Source organism: Falco peregrinus, chromosome 1 (assembly GCF_023634155.1).
Source record: "Falco peregrinus isolate bFalPer1 chromosome 1, bFalPer1.pri, whole genome shotgun sequence".
NCBI classification, from domain to species: domain Eukaryota; kingdom Metazoa; phylum Chordata; class Aves; order Falconiformes; family Falconidae; genus Falco; species Falco peregrinus.
The window spans coordinates 70,720,611-70,739,839 of NC_073721.1; the positions used below are offsets into that span (position 1 = coordinate 70,720,611).

Below are 19,229 nucleotides of genomic sequence, written 5' to 3' on the forward strand. Positions count from 1 at the left end.
AAGTAAGAGAGATTCAACAAAGGGCAAACAGACACTTACACAAAGAGCAATGACAGAATACATGTACCTCTCTAATCTTACACTATATGCTACACACAACTTGTATTGCAGCATGGGGTTTTTTGATCATTTCTCTTCAGAAAAGACAAGAGAACAGCACCATACCTACTCAGCTTGCAATTTCGGTTAATTTTAAAAGACACCTATATCTTAGAAATCACAATTCTTTTTCACCCTAATTCATGCACAGTTTTATAAAACATTGACAGTATTTACTTTTTAAAAAGCTTATTTGAAATCCTATTAGTGCTGGTTTTAATGCTCGTTTCTGAACAGTCTACTCATCACCTGAAACTTCCTGTTCTTGCACATGATTATATGTTGAGGCAGGATCCAGTTCTCCTAAATCCCACACGCTGCTGTAAAACAGTTGCGTACAAGGCTAACCCTGCTCTGTGTGACACTCATATAAATATGAGTAAATAGTTTGGTTCACCAGTTTGGTATGTCACATTTCATTCAGAATTTTAAAATGCCAAGTGTCTTCAAGTTAGTGGCATCTCTCTACTCCTTCCCCTTCAATACATGTATCTAAATAGAAGTAAGACTTTTAATGCTTAACCAGTAAAGACAGAAATACACCTTTTGTTTTTATTTAAACCTAACCATCAAAGCACTGCCATCAAAAGAAACCCTATTAATTATGATTCTTTACAAATTTTTATTTGAAGTAACAAAAACTCCCTGTATTACTTCCAAAAGGTGGGAAAATCAACACCACTGAAATAAAACACTAAACCTTTTACCTCTAGGTCTCCTTTACAAACACAGTTTAGTCTAGTGCTCACTACTGTAATTATTATAAGATTGTTCAGTAAGATGTGAAATTATTTAGTTGTCTCAGTTCACTTCCCACTGGACAAGTGTATATTTCTAATGGTTTTCACTGCCATGGCATCTCAATATCCAAAGCAAAGAGCGGTATGACAAAGTTTAGCAGATGAAACAATTGTAGTATTAACCTGGAGTCAGTTTTGTCAATTGAGACAGAGTGTCAGTCCCAGGGCTGTCAAGCTGTAACACTTCGCTAACACAAACTCCACTTACACATTAATAAAGAAAGGGCAGTAGACAGCCAAATTTATTTACTGGTCAGCCCCCACAATGCAACTTCTCCACAAGTAAGAAACACGTGTGCAAGCCTCTGGGGTTGCCTCTTGAACTGAGATGCCCTTGCTGCTGCCCACACAGACTGCACTCTAAAGAGACAGTATGATAAACTTCTCTCTCAGTCTTCAGGGCAGCTAACTCCCCATATCCAATATTATTTATTAATTTTGTTTACTGCTCCTTTATCTAAATAATCAAACAAATGCACACACTTACATTTCTCAATTTAGCAGCTAGATAATGCAAAGCAATCACAAGCCTTATTTCTTCATAATATCATTGGTTTATGCTATATCTTTATACTAAACATCATAATGTCATTAGAAACCCCTTGTGTTTTAAAAGCTAGAAAACGTGTAAGGATGCTTCAAACCTTCCCAAGCATGCATGTTCAATACATGACAAAGAACCCACTTCTGGACATCTCATGCACAAGTTGAAACAGAAGGACAAAGCAGAAGTAAAGAAGTAGAACTACATATAATTAAGTAACAACAGACCATAAAGACACAGATTTTTTGTCTAGACTGACCCTGGATTTCTATTTGGAAAGCAGACTTGCATCTGGAGAAAGAAGTAGTGGTTGAGCAGAAATACACATCACATTTTCAAGTTTTCATATCATTTCTTATCTACTACTTTGTTGAAGAATGAATGCAACATGAGAAAAGTTACAGATTAAAGAACAATATGCTAAATAAGATGCATGTCCTTGTAAAGTGACTAAGAATTATAAAATAAAACCAGAAAGTTACAGTAGTTTCCTTTTCATCATATTTAACAAAGTACCCACGCAAAACTGTCACTCCAGCTGAAGTTGTGTAAGGCTGATATTCTCTTCAATGACAGTAAGAATTGTAAGACATATTGTGGTGTTTGCTTTTACACATTAGGTATTGCTCTGATATCTTTTTGACTCAAGAAAGTTATGTTACCTGTGATTGGGGGTGGGGGGTGGGTGTGTAAGTCTTCTAAAATTAAAATCCAATACCATTTCACACATCCTATCAGTCCCTCTCATTGTCAGATGTTGCAACACTACAGTCTACAGTTTTTCATGCCCCATCTGGGCAAACCCACCCCCGACAAAACACATTTATCACTGTTCTTTCTCACATTCAGGAAAATCTGTGAGTGGCTGGCAAAATGTGCGTGCAGGTTTTGTAAACTTGTTCAGAGACAGAATAAAAATTTTCTACACTGTCTATCCTTAGGAAGCCACAGATAAATAATGAAGAAACCGTAATGCAATTACTGTATCTCACATATGCATGCATGCAAATCAAAGTACAACTTTCATGCAAACTAGATAATGCACTTCTAAATGTACTTAACTAAGATATATATGCTGTCTCTGAGTAAAAAGACAGAAATTATGCTACTAACACCGTGACTGTCCAAGACATCTTCAAACAATAAAGAAAGAACAAGAAAACTGGAGAGGGAACAGAATGGTACAACACAAAATACTTTCTGTACAAAAAAAAAAAAAAAAAAAAAAAAAGGAAGACAACACACAGCTTAGAAACATGAATTGCAAATGAAGATGGAGCCCACAAAACCAGCAGAAATCTGTAGACTGCTTCAAAGACATCATCGTTGATATCTGTAACACTATCTTCCATACTCTTGAAAGAAACAGGACCGAAGAAAATAAAAGCATGCTAAACAAGGCCAGGGACTGTCAAAGGGACAGAAACTGAGTAACAAGAGTAAAAGAAGAAAGCACAGTTCAAGCTGTAACGCAAAAAAAAAAAAAGCCCTTCCAATGAGAATGAAAAATACCCACAATATACAATAGAGAAAATTCTTTATAAATCACTAAAATTCATTGAGCCAGTAAAAACACAGGGAACTACAAATCTTATCACTCCTTGTCTGCTGAGCTGGTCTTCATCAAAAGCACAATACACTTGCTTTTTTAAAACTGAAAGAGCTGACCTCAACACGCTCAACAAAATGAGCTAATGGGAAAGACAAATGTAAAGTGGTTCTATCATTCCTAATTTTATGAAGTTAGGATTGACAAAGTAAAAGATTAACTGAGCAACTATGGTAACAATATAAAGTCATTTCAGAATTCAAATCAAAATGCTGCCTTCAGTCAGGAAGCTGTAAAAGCGCATATTTCTACAAATTAAAATTAAAAAACGCCAGAAAGCCACAGTGAAGAGTTTAGAGAAAGATATGGGCAAGAATTTACCCACTTTTACAGCATATCAAGAAAATCTGCATTGCTTATTGTTGTTTTAAACCTGTTTTCCTTTTCTTTTTTAAATCAGCATCTTGTCTACTTTGAGTTGCCCCAAAACTGATTCAACAGGTATGAAAACCACAGGTTTCTGACAATCATATGGAAAACTAATGAAAATACTGAATTAAAATTATTTCCTCTTAATTCTTCGCTTTGTTACACCTACACAAGAATGAGGACATTGCTGACTTCAGCAAGAAAATCCAGCTTTTTTTAACTTGTTTTGCTTTTGTTAACTTCTATTACATTCCACAAAGATGTAGGTATTATGAAAAAAAACCACAAATTAAGGCTTCCATCTACTCATGTAGTACACCAGTTAGCAAGATCGTGCTACCTTCCACAGACCTTCAAAGCTTGAAAGAAATACAGGATTAAACCACTTTCCTCCATCACCTCTCTGTCCCAGAGGGCTCAGCGCACCAACAACACAACCACTCACACTTCTGAAGACAATGTAGAATTCTGTGGGGAAAGGGCACAATAATCCCTTGAAGATCAAGAGCATAACAACCTTTTCCATTTTAAATTAGGGTATTTAGGCGCACTGTAGTTAATAGCAATTATCAATACCCATCATACTTCAAAAAAATCAGAATCCACAAATATAAAGCGACAGTTCTTTAATTAATAATTTTACCGCCCTTACGTACAAGATTTAATGTGAAGTTCTACCTTACCAAAAGCTTCCATACACTGTCATGCTTCACCTCACTGCTTAAAACCTTGGGAGTGAAAGGCCCTCCTGCTTTGCTACTCACAGTTGCAACCTACTGAGCACTATATTGAAGAAAATGGGTATGAATCATGGTTTGCTTTTCACATGCTCCAGGTCACAGATAAGCTAAGGCACTAGAAGCCTCCTCTTCTACTACTCACAGAAAAAAAAAAAAAAAAAAAACAAAAAACCACACCAATCATTAAATCCTTCATCACAACTCTGTTGATTTGCTGTCTTCCACCACTCAATGTAATCACACCAGAGAGAACTTCTCATGGTTATTAACAGTTTTGGGACCAGAGTGTTACAGCTGAGTTAGCATGTGCTTTAACATTTGAGTTTTGTATGTCAAAAGATTTAAGTTTTTCTGAACCTGACATCATGGAAGATCATGAGATATCACCACGCAGCCTTAACACTAAATTTAACTATTTCTCAAAATTTTTGACTTGTAGATATGAGTAACTGTAGTTATCATGTATAATTGCAGCTGAGATATGACTGTGTTAAGGAGAAGACACAAGCTGCTGCCTGATTGTTAAAGGTCTCCTTTCATTCCTGTAGACTTCACTGTGCTGTAACAGCAGTGATCATTTTGCTGTGAAACTAGGAGATATGTCCCAAAATCTGTTAGCTCTACTGCCTTGATGTATGGGCATGTCTACAACGCCACCAGTCCTTCTACCTGTACCTGTAGCTAATCTTTTATCCTAGTCTATAAAGTTTTAGAGATGCACAATTCTTTACTCACTAAACTTATAAGGCAGCCTGGTAAGAGTTCTACATGCAAGTGAAATACTTGGACAAGTTTAATCTTTAGTTGCTTCACTTCAGTATGTTACTGCCACCAAACTGCAGAGAGAAAGGAGTGTTGGAGGGAACCAGGGCTTGCTGGCACGCGTGAGCCAGTCTGCACTCAGAAAAGAATAGGAGCAGTAAAAGATGCTACCATTTGGGGTTTGCATCCATTTATTTATGATACCACCAAAAAGTGGAGCAAGCAGTCCCACTGATTCCTTAATAACTCAGAATCACAAACTTTCTGGTTGTTGGAAAAGGTCTCTGGAGGTCATCTCCTGACAACACTAGACAGGGTCAGCTAAGGCATTCTTTAGTACTATCAGGACAACTGCCAAGGACAGAGATCCCATGGGCTCTTTGGGTAAGATGTTCCAGTGCTACACTATCCTCCTGGTGAAAAGCCACTGCAATTATTAAATTACGCCTGGAACCATAAGTATTGCTTTGTCTCTTTTACCACTGAGTCCCTAACATCGATTGTGTTGGCTATTGACAGCTGCTTCTGTTGAAGTATGTCAGGCAGGTAATAAACCATCACTGTCTATCAGATCTCATGAGATGCTCAGCATTCTTTCAGAAGCAGTATTTCTAACTCCCACTGAAACGAACGAGATTAGAGGGCTGCCTGAATACCTCAGGACTGATTTGTCGAAGTTCAAATCCACTATCAAAAGTTAAATTTGTAACACGAGAGGAAAAAGAATGCATTAGTGTATTACAGTGCTGCATATGTTATCTGAATAAATGTTGTGCATTAACAGTGTTGTCAAGCTTCTAATTAAAAAGCAAGCACAAAGACAAATTATTTTAAAGTATTGGCTTTACTATGCAGTACATACAGACAAAGAAAATATTTTCTACTACCAACCCTACCAGGTTTTGGCATGACTGCCTTTTCTTCAAGTACTGCTACACTTGACTTCTCAATCTTTTCAAAACTTAGCTTAAAAGAAAGTAACACAATCAAAACGCTAACATGTTAAAAGCCACTGACAGTGTTTTTTATCACCACATGACTGACAGAACAGTTTCTTAGTGCCTTAGAAAGACAATTAAAAGAATTTTTGACCAGCATGTTAAAACAAGATTTTTCAAAAGCTACTGAACTTAACCAACTTCAAATCTCTAAAATGGCCAAGCAATGCACCTACCTGCAATTGGAATATTCTGTGAGACCGACAGCTGTACATCTCCAGTCCCAGGTGGCATGTCAATTACTAAATAGTCCAGTTGACCCCAGTCAACCTAGAAGACAACAATTAGAATGTATGTTGGAGGTTTGAGGTGTTTTTATTTAAGGCACTTTGTGTTTTATTGCAGTCCTTTGTTTCCTGTAACATAAAGCAAGTGAACCAAGGACACCTCGAAAGAATGATACTGATACGCCCTTTTAGTCACGCTTTCAGTACAGGATCACGACATTATTTTTCTAAGAGGTGCAATCTTTGCTGATCACTCAAAACTGTGAGTGCAACTTTATTATTAACTTTATGAGCACAATGCTTATTGAATTAATTCTCAAAAAAAAGCAGCAATTCAATTTAAGACTTTTACTTTGCCCTGCTTAATCACAGGTTAGAAGCAAAAGTCAGGTAAAATTCGGGCTCAAATTCCAGGGTTTGTGCAACAGACATGGCTTCAGAATTGTTTCCATTAATTTGAAACAATTTTGCTTGCTTCTTATCACTTTGAAACTACATATAAATCTTCAGTAACCTTTTCTGGTTTCTTCTTGCAAAGTTAGAGCTATCGGTACTGATTTTTTTCTAGGAAAAGAACTGCTGTTGGGAGAAAACAAACAAAAAAAACCCAAAAACCCCAACAGATTTGTAAATGAAAATTACCAGGAATGATTACACAAGCTTACAACATACCTTAGACATCACACAATAAACAAAGTTTACTGGTTGCTAGGCATCAAATAAGAGTGACCATTAAAGATACTAGGCTCAAATATGAGAATGCTGTGATTATTTATGTTCTTTACCAGAAGAGATTTCCAGGAGAGCCAAATAACTCCCTCCAGAGCACTGTGTACTGCAATAAATGTTCTTTTCATGAGAACAGAAATAGTCCTAGGCCTACTCTATGTAATGTAAAGCCAAGCCATGCTTCACCTAAACATTTCCCAACAGTTTAACCAAGCTTCAGGAGATCCTCAATTCAATTCTGACGTGGTGCAGGTTAGTACCAGTGCACTCGTACTACCCAGCAGCCATGTGCAAGGTCTTTTATCTCTGCTGTACAGAAGCTTTAGAAATCCTAACTACATTAAAGACCACAAATGTCTCCCCCTCACTTTTCTCTCCACAGACATAATGCAGTTACACAGTACGTTTCTCATTCATGCAACGTATCTAAGATTCAATAGTATGAGCTGCTTTAACACAGGAAAATGCCAAACAAGAGCAAGATTTTACGTTCTCTTTTTATTTTACACATTCCCTCAGTGTAATTTTAACAGCAAAAACAACTGGCATTTTGCTGGTCCCTGAGTTATTGTCCTGGACTATTGCACCCTGGCAGGGGAACACTCATTCATTTTCATTCAGTTCTTGTATGGATGATGATCTTCTGGGAAAGCACAAGCGATGTGAAATTCAGACCACTAACACAATGTACCACTCCAGTGAGAAATGGAATTTTTCAAGACAGGCTGATGAAGACAGAAAATTTCAGAGCACTTAAGGGAGAAGGGGGATGGGGAAGGTTAGCTGCAAATTCTAACTTCAGACATCTAAATTAGGCACTGACTGGTACACTCCCCTTTCCTCATTTTCTATACAAAGGCTGCAGGAGTGCTAGATGGTGCTTAAGACAGTCCAGCTGAACAGGAAATGCTACTTCGTTAACCACAGCAAGCACTGCACTTGTACTTATTCACATTTAATGCTGGTCTATATTATATAGGCCTATTTTATACTATCTGTACTTTGTCAACAAAAATGACATATGCCTAGCAATTTTCTAAAAGTAATTAGCATTTGTAATCATATTGAGACTATATAACCCCAGAGAAAAGTTACAAAAATATAAGTATTGAAACATAAACACGGGACAAAGAAGCCAGTTAATCCAGAAGACCAAAAAAACCCAACTGGTTTCTACTTTTGTTTTTCTTAATCTTGCTTAGTTATAAAGCAAGATAAATGCCAGTGCTGATGAACGCCTCCTTTTCCAGTGAAAATTACTTTGCCCACTTGAAAGCAAACTTTAAATTTCTATGCTTCTTAATTAAAAATTAACTGTTATAAAGGTGACAAACTGAAATTATACAGATGTTCAAAAGTAGTAGTTTACAACATGAGTAAAGTTCCTTAAAGATTCACAACTAAACACACAGATCCTTTATAAATAGTTCAGTGCATAAATCTCAATATGCAAAACCAAACGTTTCATAATAATCACAATCATTTTGAAATGTTAAGTTATAGACAGTTGTACTTTTTAAAAAGTATTAACTCTAAGTATCTCCCCCACCCACCCCACCCCCCCACCCCTTCCTAAAGGCTGATTCTGGCACCTTTTGTTAAGTCCAAATTTACAAGTACACTAATCATAGTCTCCCTCCTTAAATCCCTCTACAGAAACTACGAATGTTTGGGGGTTTTGCTTTCTGCTTTGCAGCAAGAGGCAGCTCAGAAATACATCTATGATTGGCACAGCACTACTACCATTCTGACAGTTTCCAATAACTTTGTTGGCCACAAACATCTGATTCTTAAAAAACACTTGGATATTAAGTGTTTTTCAGCCCTTTTCTCCGTGAGCTCAAATTCAAGTAGTTTTTAGGTACAGCACTGCCTTATAGAGTCCAAATCCCACCCTGATCAGAGGTAACTGTAATTAAAAAAAAAAACCAAAAAACCAAGAACAACCACCACAGGATTTTTTTTCCCCACAGATAAAAGTTGTCTGGTTTTGCATATATTTGCTGTCCCTAACTTGAAGCTAGCACCTCGTATAGAACAAGGTAACTTTCTGGGCCTGTCCTATAGCTTTTCTTTTCACTCTTACCAGAGGTTCTGCTCCTCCAACCTCTTCAAACACTAGTCTCCTTCATCAAGCTCCATGTGATCCTCCTACCTAGCAAGCATTACATTTTCCCAAAGAAAACATCTAGACTTATTTCACTACTATGTGGGAAGACCTCGAACACCAGTGCTCAAACCCTTTCCTAGGCATTCGGCTTTGTGAGGAAGCACAAAGTAGTCGCTGCACTTGTCTAAGCAGAGGTAGATGCCTTGGTAAAAACATCTTCATGTGGAATCTTTAAAGTAAAAGAACACTTCTATAAATAGTTTACTGCTTCACAAACACACAAAAAAATTTTTGCTTGAGAAGTTACTTCCAAAATTTATTACATATAGGAAATAGGTACAGAAATCGGAGGGCACCAGAGTTTTCTGCCTCCAGGTTACTTAGTAAGTGACCCTGTAACAACAAAAAGAAATTCCAACATGAACTTTCTGAGTTGTCCTATGAGTAATAATTTTTATTAAAGTTTTAAACCTCTGAAAGCAGAAGTTAATAATGGAATCTTAAGCACATGGTGAATCTCATGGTAAAACTTATTGCTAGGCAACAGGAAAAAAAACCCTGTTAAGCCACAGCACAATTAAATTATAAAGCTTTAATTCATGGTACCGAAACCATGATATTTCATATATTTTCTTCAAATTCATGGATTGAAAAAAAAAAAGAAATTATCGGTCTTTTATCAAATGACTCGTGCTCCATTATAATACCTACAAATCTTAGCACAGAGAAATGGAGAAGCTCTAACATCCCAGCAGTAATGGAGAGAATGTGTTGCTGCTGTGCAGAGGAGTAGGAGGAAGACAGGCTTTTGTCACACCCATTCAGAAAAGGCAACAGTAAAGCTGTCTAGGTGTGCAAGTGTTGAATGTATGCGAGAACTACTCTCCACACACACCTCTCTGAGTTATGCCACTGCTGGGGTGATGAACTGGTGGAAGTCAGATGGCAAATTAGACTGGGAAACTGCTCCTCTTAGAGCTAACCTTAGTTTTAATTTTGGATGTAGTCAGATAGTTATCCTCACAATTTTATTCTCTTCTTTTTCGTTTGTAATTCAGGATGAGAATAGAGAGCTGCACCATAATAGCATAGCTATAAACACTGAAAAGAACTGAGCTAGTGGTTTTGCCCAGTACTGAGCAGTGTCCTCTAGACATATGGATTTGCTCAGACTTAGGCTGGGGAACTCTGCACCTTGTCTTATTTCTCTCTATACACTTCCTCTTATTCTTTTCTATTCTGCAAGAAATAGATGAACACTGTGGAGTTCCGTTGCTTCTCCATTACTCTCCCTAAGGAATACAGAAGCAGTATGACAGTCTTTTTATTAAATTATTGAATGTGATTTGGAAAGTATAACAATTTGTTAGAGAAGTGTATACATTGTTTGATGGGAGAAGAAATTACATGTCTGTTACTAAATTTCAGCAAAGGGGGTAAAGACATTTCTAATTAAATTTAGATCTGGAACATATAATCAGAGGAGTGGCTTTCTGAAATCTACTATTGCCATTCGCTCAACATTATTAAAATGGAACGTATAATCAGGCTGTGATATAACACACCAATTTGAATGCAAATCCTGTTTATATGCAACAATCTACCAAATCAGGACCATTAGCCCTCATGTTCTCAATCAGTTCTGAGAAGTGTGTCTGTATGCAAATGCGGCTGCATACAAGTAAATGAGCTCAGATTAACAGCACATTACAGTAAATTAGTTCCCTCTGCAAGCAATAAGCGGACAGCAGTTACTAAAGCCTGCCTTGTAGCATCTGAAATCTGTCAGCACCTTTGCATGCACAGAACTTTGGCCCTCTAACATATACAGTGTACAAAACATTTCAAACCACAGATATGTAATTGCACTTTCCTTAAGTACAGCATTCATCTTTTTTAAAAAGGTTTAACTTGACATTTATTGTTAAGCAATGTAATTAAGTGCCACGTGCTTCTGTGTATTTTCCCTTGCTCACAAACACCACAAAGGCTTCTATGTAAATTAGTTTAGATCAATCACTCTGTTTATGTGACAATTCATAATCAAAATACCAGATATGCATTTTGAGTAAGGGTTCCAAACAGCAAGTTAAACCTGAGGTAGAGCATAGAGATATAGACGGCGTTTCTGCTGAGGAATGAAGCCTAAGCATCCTGTGTGCATGAGGCAGACATGACAAAATATTAGCATTGAAGAGGGATTTCTCCTTGTCGTTTTGAAGTAATCCTGGTGTTTGGTAACTAACAGAAGACATTCTTTATTTATTCTTATTAAGACGAATACATGCAGAGTTTCAATCAAGCAGCACTGCAGGTGCAGACTTGGCAGCAGCCAGCCGAATTCTGAATACCAGTATCAGAAAAGTACCAAGAGCTACATTGCAGACAGCTTAAGGTCTATTCCTGCCAGATCCCCCTCCTCCTAACTACTATTTTGTGTAAATAAATGATTTAAAACAGGCAAACAGCTGAACAAAACAAAAGAGTACATATATGTATATAACCATTCACATATACTCAGATCTGTTGATGCAAGATAAAACAGGTATTTAAAAATATTTCCTGGAAAAATTACTTAGAAGATTGTTTAAACATACATAGACATCGGGAACAAATAAGTAGTTTCATGATATGAGAAAAGAGCTAATTTAGGAACAGTATAATGAAACTAGACATTTTTATTTATTTTCACAAATATTTTCATAAAGAAAGGAGACATTCCCCAGACGTAAACCAGAACATTTTTAGTCCCTACAGAAACTTTCCCTCTGGTAGTAAAATAACTACCTAAACCATAGCAGGATATTCCATAGTGCTTAATACAACTTGACACTTTCTGAACAAAGACGGCTGCCCCTTTGACTTGTCCTCTGATGCTTAACCGATCTCAAAAGCCTTGCAATCTAACACCGTGAAAAACAGATGCATCGCAACAGTTCAAACTCCCTCTAAGGTATTTCTGAGCAGTCTGTTCTGCCACAGTTGAAGTGAAGCATAAGAACAGTTCGTTCCAAAGATTTCCATAAAGAGAAGGAAATTCTCTTATTCTTTCTCAATAAAGACTAAGAGTAACTTTCAGAAATAAATGCCTAGGAAAAAAGCCAGAGTCCCATTCAATTCAACCAAAACAGAAACTGGCTACTTCCTCCCTGATGGCTTTTAATAATGTTAAGAACTGAAGGCAAGTTTAGTAGCCTGAAGTTTCTACCACCTTCATTCATATAACCTACAAAACTAAACTACTCCCAGAAGACGACAATAAAGAGGCTATTCTCTACAGGGTGTTTCAAGAGATGGTTTCATGAGGAAAGGCACTCACACCAGGCTCCTACTCGCCTTCAGAAAGCCCAGTCAACATCACATCAGCCTGAAGCAAAGATGGCACACAGCTGTGAGGCAACGTGGCATGTCCACAAGAGTCTGGGGACAGTCTCCAGGGATGACTGAAAAGGAATAATTATGTGTATTCCCAACCCAACTGATGGAGACAGTATGAGCACTACCAGGTATAAAAGACTCTTCCACTAGCTTCAAGTTGTCACTACAAAGCATTTTTGTGAGCCAAGATTCCCCCTTCACAGGGATTCAGAGGACTTATTCTCCAAAAGATGACAGTTTGAGAAGCAAACTTCTATTATGCAGTCAGTCTTCAGACTGATTGTTTACCTGCTGCTCTCTACCCTTGATCCACAAACATTCTGTACTACATAATTTGCAGAAACTTTTCTTCAGAAATACACTGTATTTTTTCTCTTGTTCTGTGATACAGAACTGTCTGTAGTTCAGCTGTGGAATAATGACATCTGAAAAAGAAACAGTACAAGGCACATTTCTATTCCTATGTCTTTCAGCAACAAAATTAAGCACCAAAGTAATATAAAAGTAAAGATAACAGAAGAAAGTGGGCTAGCATCACATCATCCAATTAAACTAATCACCAGGTTGATGCAGCTCTGTTAAGCACATCATCTAAACCACAAATTTTCTTTGAGCTTCTCCTATTAATACACAAAAGCAAAAGCACTGTTTAGCTATCAAATCCCAAGCCAACAACACATTTTTAAGGCAGTATTATCAGGACCCAAATTAAGGTCATAGAATTTATACATGCTGTCTGATTCAGCTTTTCCCTAGAATAATAACAGAAGGAACTATTACTAGTGTTGGCAACTAACATCAAGAGGGAGAAGCTTATTAAGTCCATTCCCCATATGCATTTTAGCCTATATTTCTGTAATGATATAAAAAGATGATATACAGTTTAAGACTGAATGCTTAAGCTATGCAATGGAAAGCAATGTTCCTAATTTCCCTTCACACTTTATTTAACTTCCTTAAGCTTCAGTTCATATTCTGGTACAATAAGAAAACTAATACATTCCTTACTGAGGTACCAACAGACTAATACTGGCACCATTGCATGCATATCACTGTGACATAAGCACTTCAACTAAAAATCATTAGATTAAAAAGGTCAGATAATTCTGTTTAAGTACAACTTGTAACATTTTTTGGTACAGAAAAGGGAACTTCTACAGAGGCCAGTCTAAGGCCTTCAGAAAAAGGATTACATAAGAAAATAACGCGATTAATGTTATTCAAGTCACTTAAAATCCTGTTGAAGAAAACCCTCCAATATTACCATAAATTGTGCAATATAAAAACTGGAATAGAATCAATTTGATGTAGATCACTGAACTGAGCCAAAAGATAGCAAATCTCCACACAGGACTTGGGGTTTTTTGCCTGGTGTGATGTTATCAGATCCCAGAGCAAGAAGCCTTGAGGTGAAACATTAATTTTCAATAATAAAATGTTATTTTATTTTTTTAATAACTTTTTCCCACAAATGTGGACAAAAACACATCCTCCAAACTTTCCGTACTTAAAATTCACAAGCATCTCCTCCCCAGTCAGTGAATACAAAATAGTCCACCTTTGCTAATGAAACCAGCACTGCAGCATCTGCGTGAATTCTTCAGAGCACAACAATCAATACTCTCAACAAGAAGCCGCAACAAGGCTGGACAAAATACAGAACCTTTCAATTCCACAGGAAGATTCAAGAGGATGAAAGAGTGTGAAAAAGGAATGTAAGTGAGAGCACATGCAAGAGTGAGCAAAGCAGGTCTCTGACTGGCTGGGATTCTTGACCATAGGACTTCGACTGCGAAGTTGGTATACGTTATCTGTTAACAGAACTGCCTTTAGGTTAGAAAGAAGCAAGAACAACAGCATATAGGTTGTCCTTACGAAGAATGGAATGCAGAAAATGCATTAAAGACACAGACAATGTAAAAATGAAAATAAATACAAATTCAAAATTGTACACATTCTGCAGTGGCACACATTACATTCCTACAATTTAATGATGCGCTGAATTACTGTCTAATTCCTAAAGAAGTAGAGCATTTGCTGTGAATCAGACAACAGATAATCTGTGAAACCATCGCATATAGATTGCCAAAATAATTGCTGTGCCCACAGATTCATGCTTTTGCATTCAGCAGTGCCTTCAGTTATGAATCTGCAACAATAAATTAGAAGTGTTACTTGTATTCTAAACCTAATTAAAATAATTATTGAAGGTGCTGATACTATGAGTTTCAGGGACATCCAGTGATTACGGCCAAGTGAGGGACAGTCTTTATATTTTCATTTGCTTCCTGGTTTTTTATTTAGCTCCAATTCTTACTTAATGGGTTTTACAGAGAAAAAAAAAAAAGACTTGTTTGCATCTAGCAGAAAATGTATCAAAACGAGCACCCACTTCAGTCGCCTAACAGAAGAGCTGTATTCCAAAGACATCATCCTACTGGGAGAACATATTCCTTCTCTTAAAAGATACTGTGGATGGAGCAAAACACTGTAAGAGGAGAAACGACTACCGCAGCATCATAAATAGTACAGAAAAGTGGGGGATGGTTTTTGCTGGGGGGTGAGGGCACTAAGAAAAAAATCACTAATCTCGGGTACCTTAAGCACGACTACTTTATGTTTGTGTCAATCACTTGGTATGTGAGAAATAATCATTTTCTACAAAGAGCACTGGTACAAAACATGCTGCTATTCTTGGATATCTGCAGCTATTTTCTGGGCGCAAAAGAGATATGGGAGGACGGTGTGAGTGAAGGATCAGTCTGTCAGCTTCCAACAATGAGAATGCAAGTTGGACTACTGAAAAAATCTCTGCATAATCAGTGTAACATTAATTTAATATTAATTTTTAAAACTGTTTATAGTTATAGTCATAATTTATTTACTAAGTAAAATTAGTACATATAATGCTAAACAATGTACTTGGGAGTGGAGAGGCTCCACTTTTGTTTTGATCAAAAAGATGCAAAACAAAAAATGCTGAAAAATGAAAAAAAAACATCCACATGCATAAAAAAGCAGCTTTGAGGAGCTCCACCTATGCATTCAGAAGTGATCCTAAAAATTCTCCCAAGGATGTTGACTACTCAGGAAGACAAATACCAAAATCTTCATTGAGTACCAAGTTTCAAGCAGAAGCTCATTTGGGATCCATTAATCACACACACACTTGTGAGAAAGGAGCAAGTCTTAGAAGCCCAGTCTAGCAGGCTTGCTCTCAATGTACCTGCCAGTGATAACACTGAATCCAACAGAAAGCTGGGCACCTCAGAACAAAAAGTCCAAAACTAAATAAATAAATAAAAAAAACCCCACACCACCACGACCCAAAAAAAAGCAACCCAAACCACAAAACCAAACACCAAAGCCTGTAGTTCTGCTGTTATAATTACAGCTGTTTAATATCATAATTAGACATAAACCTATATATGAATCGGAAGGCGTATCAATTTCTCAGGCAGATGGCATTTACCTGGGCCACTGCATGACAAAGAATGCAAAAGCCAATGAAGCAACCGGGACCTTATATAAGGACAGTAGCTGAGGTATTCACCTGGAAAGCTAAAATTTTGGATTAACTAAGTTTCCTGGATAGCACTGGTCACGCTCCCCCTTCAGACATCTAACCCGGCCCCAGGAACCACGCACCCCTAGCTGTAAGGCAGAAGGTTTCAGCTGCTGTGTGTGATTGCAGGGCACTCCCCTGGGTAGCAGGAAATACAGGCTTAAATGCTAAACTGAGAAAGTAACTGAACTTGCAGCTCCCATGCCCTGGCTGAATGGTTATGGAAATTTCCCAGACTGTTACTATGAAGAGAGAATAAGCCTGTCAAGTTAAACTGAAAAAAGGGTCTTGGCACCTAACTGAAGATACTTGATTTTGCCTCTAAATATCTGCTACACAGAGCTGTGTGATACAGCCTACAATCAGGTCCTGAAATCCAGGACAGAGAAAGTGAGACACATCCCATAGGCTTTTCCTAATACCTCTCTTGCTCAGCATCTTCAGAATTGTTAATTTCCAGCCAGTTAACCTATCGTCTTTGACTTACACTATTTATTTTCACTTATTCCACACCAAGCTCTAAACTTTGGCGCTCTAAGATACTGCTAAAGCACTGCCCAAGGGTATGAAGGTACTTCCAGGAAGGCAAAGTAACTTCCCAGTACCACTGGGAATGACAAGTGATGTATTCCCACCAACACAGGTACACAGCGGCTCTGGCCCAGGCTTTGGTTTAACTTTCCATTCCTGCAGGCACTGCATCTACCTTTTAGGCACGGCAGTGTTCAGCACAGCAATACCCATGTCCCTTTTGCATCTGACCTACAGCAGCTAGAAAGAAAGAACAGATGCCCTTATTAGTGGAGGAGAATAAAGTAGAAGAGTGGCATTAGGCATCTACCGGTTTTTGAACAGTCTCATGTAAATAATGGAATCTTCATTTAGAAAATAGAACAAATTGTGCCTTCTCTTTTCCTAGTTCCTCTACCACTAGTATTTCTGTTTAGGAAACACTTAAGAACATGTTTAAATCACCACCTCTTTCCAAGAATTAAGCTGGATGCCATTTGGGCACAAAGTTCTGAACTTTGTTGCAGAGAAACCTTAAACCTCTACAGAGTTTCCTTTAAAAGTTCAAGGGGAAAAAAGAAGACCAAAAAAAAAAAAAGGGGGGGGGGGGGGGGGAGGGGCACAAGACAACGGAAAACAAAAATAGTTAATTCTAGCCCCAGCACAGCCATTTTGAGACACCATGAGCTCTCTGCCATTTCTTCTTGTCTACTCAACAAAACCAGCAAAAAAGAGTTACATGTTTTGAGCTTGTTTTGTTGCATTGCAAGGAGGGCAGACACATGCATACCTGTGTAATCCGTGCAGGAGATGAGACTACTGGAAGCAGAGCAAAGAAAACACTCTCTCAGCCTGTTCCCACAGCAGCAGTAGCTGCACAGTCATAACCATGACAGCTGAGGAACCAGGCCAGGAAATGTTTGCTGTAAATACATTCTCACTATGTTGTTAGGCTTTTTTTTTTTCTTTTGCCTTTTTTTTTTTAATCCTCAAAGACAGTTAAAATACATTTACTGCAAATGCTTCCAGCTCAGCAGTAAGTTTTTGGCTAACGTTTTTTTTTTTCCTTCTGGCTTTCCTAATACTTCTTTCTATGACTGTCAATTCCTTTCAGAAATCATAATCCCTTTTCATATCAGCTGCTAACGTAAGCCAATAAAGCAACAGGGATCCATATAGATCCTGCTTCCTTCATTAAGGGAAGAAAGGCAACAGAACAGGTTTTGTAGCTTCAGCTGGAAACAAAAAGAATCAAGCCCATTATTTGTTCAGTCATACCCACCCCAAAATGTACAGGAACACTCAAGTCAAAGGGTGACAGAAGGGAGTTAAACTGGGGGGCAGAGTGGCGGAAAGTAGGAGCTTTCTGTCATCTCCCACACTTTTGGCAGCCGTACCTCTCTGAATCTATGTTTAGCTTCTAATCTCCAGGAAGTAAAAAATCATTTCCCTTAAATATGTACATGCTGATTGGGACTGGTTACGGCAGTTCCCTCTGGACAGACAGGACCTTTCCAGGTGATTATTAGCATTTGAGTGAATTGTGATTATACAAATGCCTGTAACAGGCTTTTCTAAACATCAACGTGACAAGAAAAGCATGGTGTAGAAATTACTGTCAAGATTTCCACTGATTCCAGGGGGCTCTGGATGAGTAGAAATTAGTTTATTTGTACCTTAGTCTCAGACAAATAAATTTAATAAAAAGTATAAGTATTTTTTAAAACAAATTCTTTTATAAGGTATGAGTGGGTCATCTGCTTATCTTGCCCTTGAAACCGTTTCCTTAATTTCTGCGGTAAAATGAGGGATGCCACTTCACCTTCCTTGCTTTAAAAGAACGCCCATTAAAGATTTAAGACAAAAAAATTTCAAGTATTCAGAGTTGTTTACTATCTGTCAGCTGTAGATGCAGTCTTAGTGGCCTATCAAAGTGCAGTCTTAGCACTGCAAAGTTTGGCCCTGTTTGAGTTTGTTCCTCTTTTCAAAATATCTCAATAGCAGATCTTGACCTTTCTAAATGGAACAAATATCAATGATCTTATGTGTACAGATGAAATGTCTGGATCTCTTCATTTTCATACTTTGGACCACAAAAATAGAAAAGCATCCAAACTTCCTAAAGATGCAACTGCTCTTACTGTTCTGAAGAACTGTGCTGTCTCGCTGGAACAATCTGTATGCTCGTCTCAGGCTAAGATAACTCAAAACAGAAAAATAAAACAGAAGAAATATTTTCTTAATTGCTGAAATACTAGCAAATTTTTCACTGTAGTGATACCTGGTGAGAGTGCTGCATTTTAGAGTTATGCATTGCAAATTATAAACACATCTTTATAGTTCACAATATAAACACAGCTTTGTTTAGCTCTATGAAATGTGAACTGTAAATATCCTGCTACAGACTATCTGCCTCAATTCCTCAATTACTTGCAGACTGGATAAATACATTAATATTGTAAAACACAAGTCAGTTTTTAAATTAGGAAAAATTCTCAAATGGAAGATGTTGCCAAAACACAAAATATAGAAAGAGTAAAACAATATTAATCTGCATTTAGCATACACATTTTAGGTACTTCTACTCTGCTGACAACCAGTATGCACAGACTCTTAAATGTGTATCCAAAGGCAAAAACATGATAAAATTATGAAAAAAATACTAAGAACTATTCATGTTTCTGAGCACCTTTGCTACAATTTCCCATTGCAGCATCTCACTCTTTTCCCATCTTGAAAATTTACTGCCATAATGCAAGTTAAATGCCTTCAATGGTATCTCTTAGAAA

The 19,229-nt window shown here is 37.5% G+C and overlaps 1 protein-coding gene across 5 annotated transcripts in view; it reads right to left on the reverse strand.

The window, feature by feature from the left end:
* The window catches only part of NUBPL (NUBP iron-sulfur cluster assembly factor, mitochondrial), a 159,233-nt gene that overhangs the window by 99,396 nt on the left and 40,608 nt on the right, over nt 1-19,229 (reverse strand). For all 5 annotated transcript variants that reach the window (XR_008747379.1, XM_055805094.1, XM_055805122.1 and 2 more), the window contains exon 7: nt 6,098-6,191. Coding sequence is in view for 4 of the 5 variants with exons in the window: in XM_055805094.1 (XP_055661069.1) it covers nt 6,098-6,191 (94 nt within the window). In the remaining variant the exon portion in view is untranslated. The remainder of the gene's footprint in view (nt 1-6,097; nt 6,192-19,229) is intronic.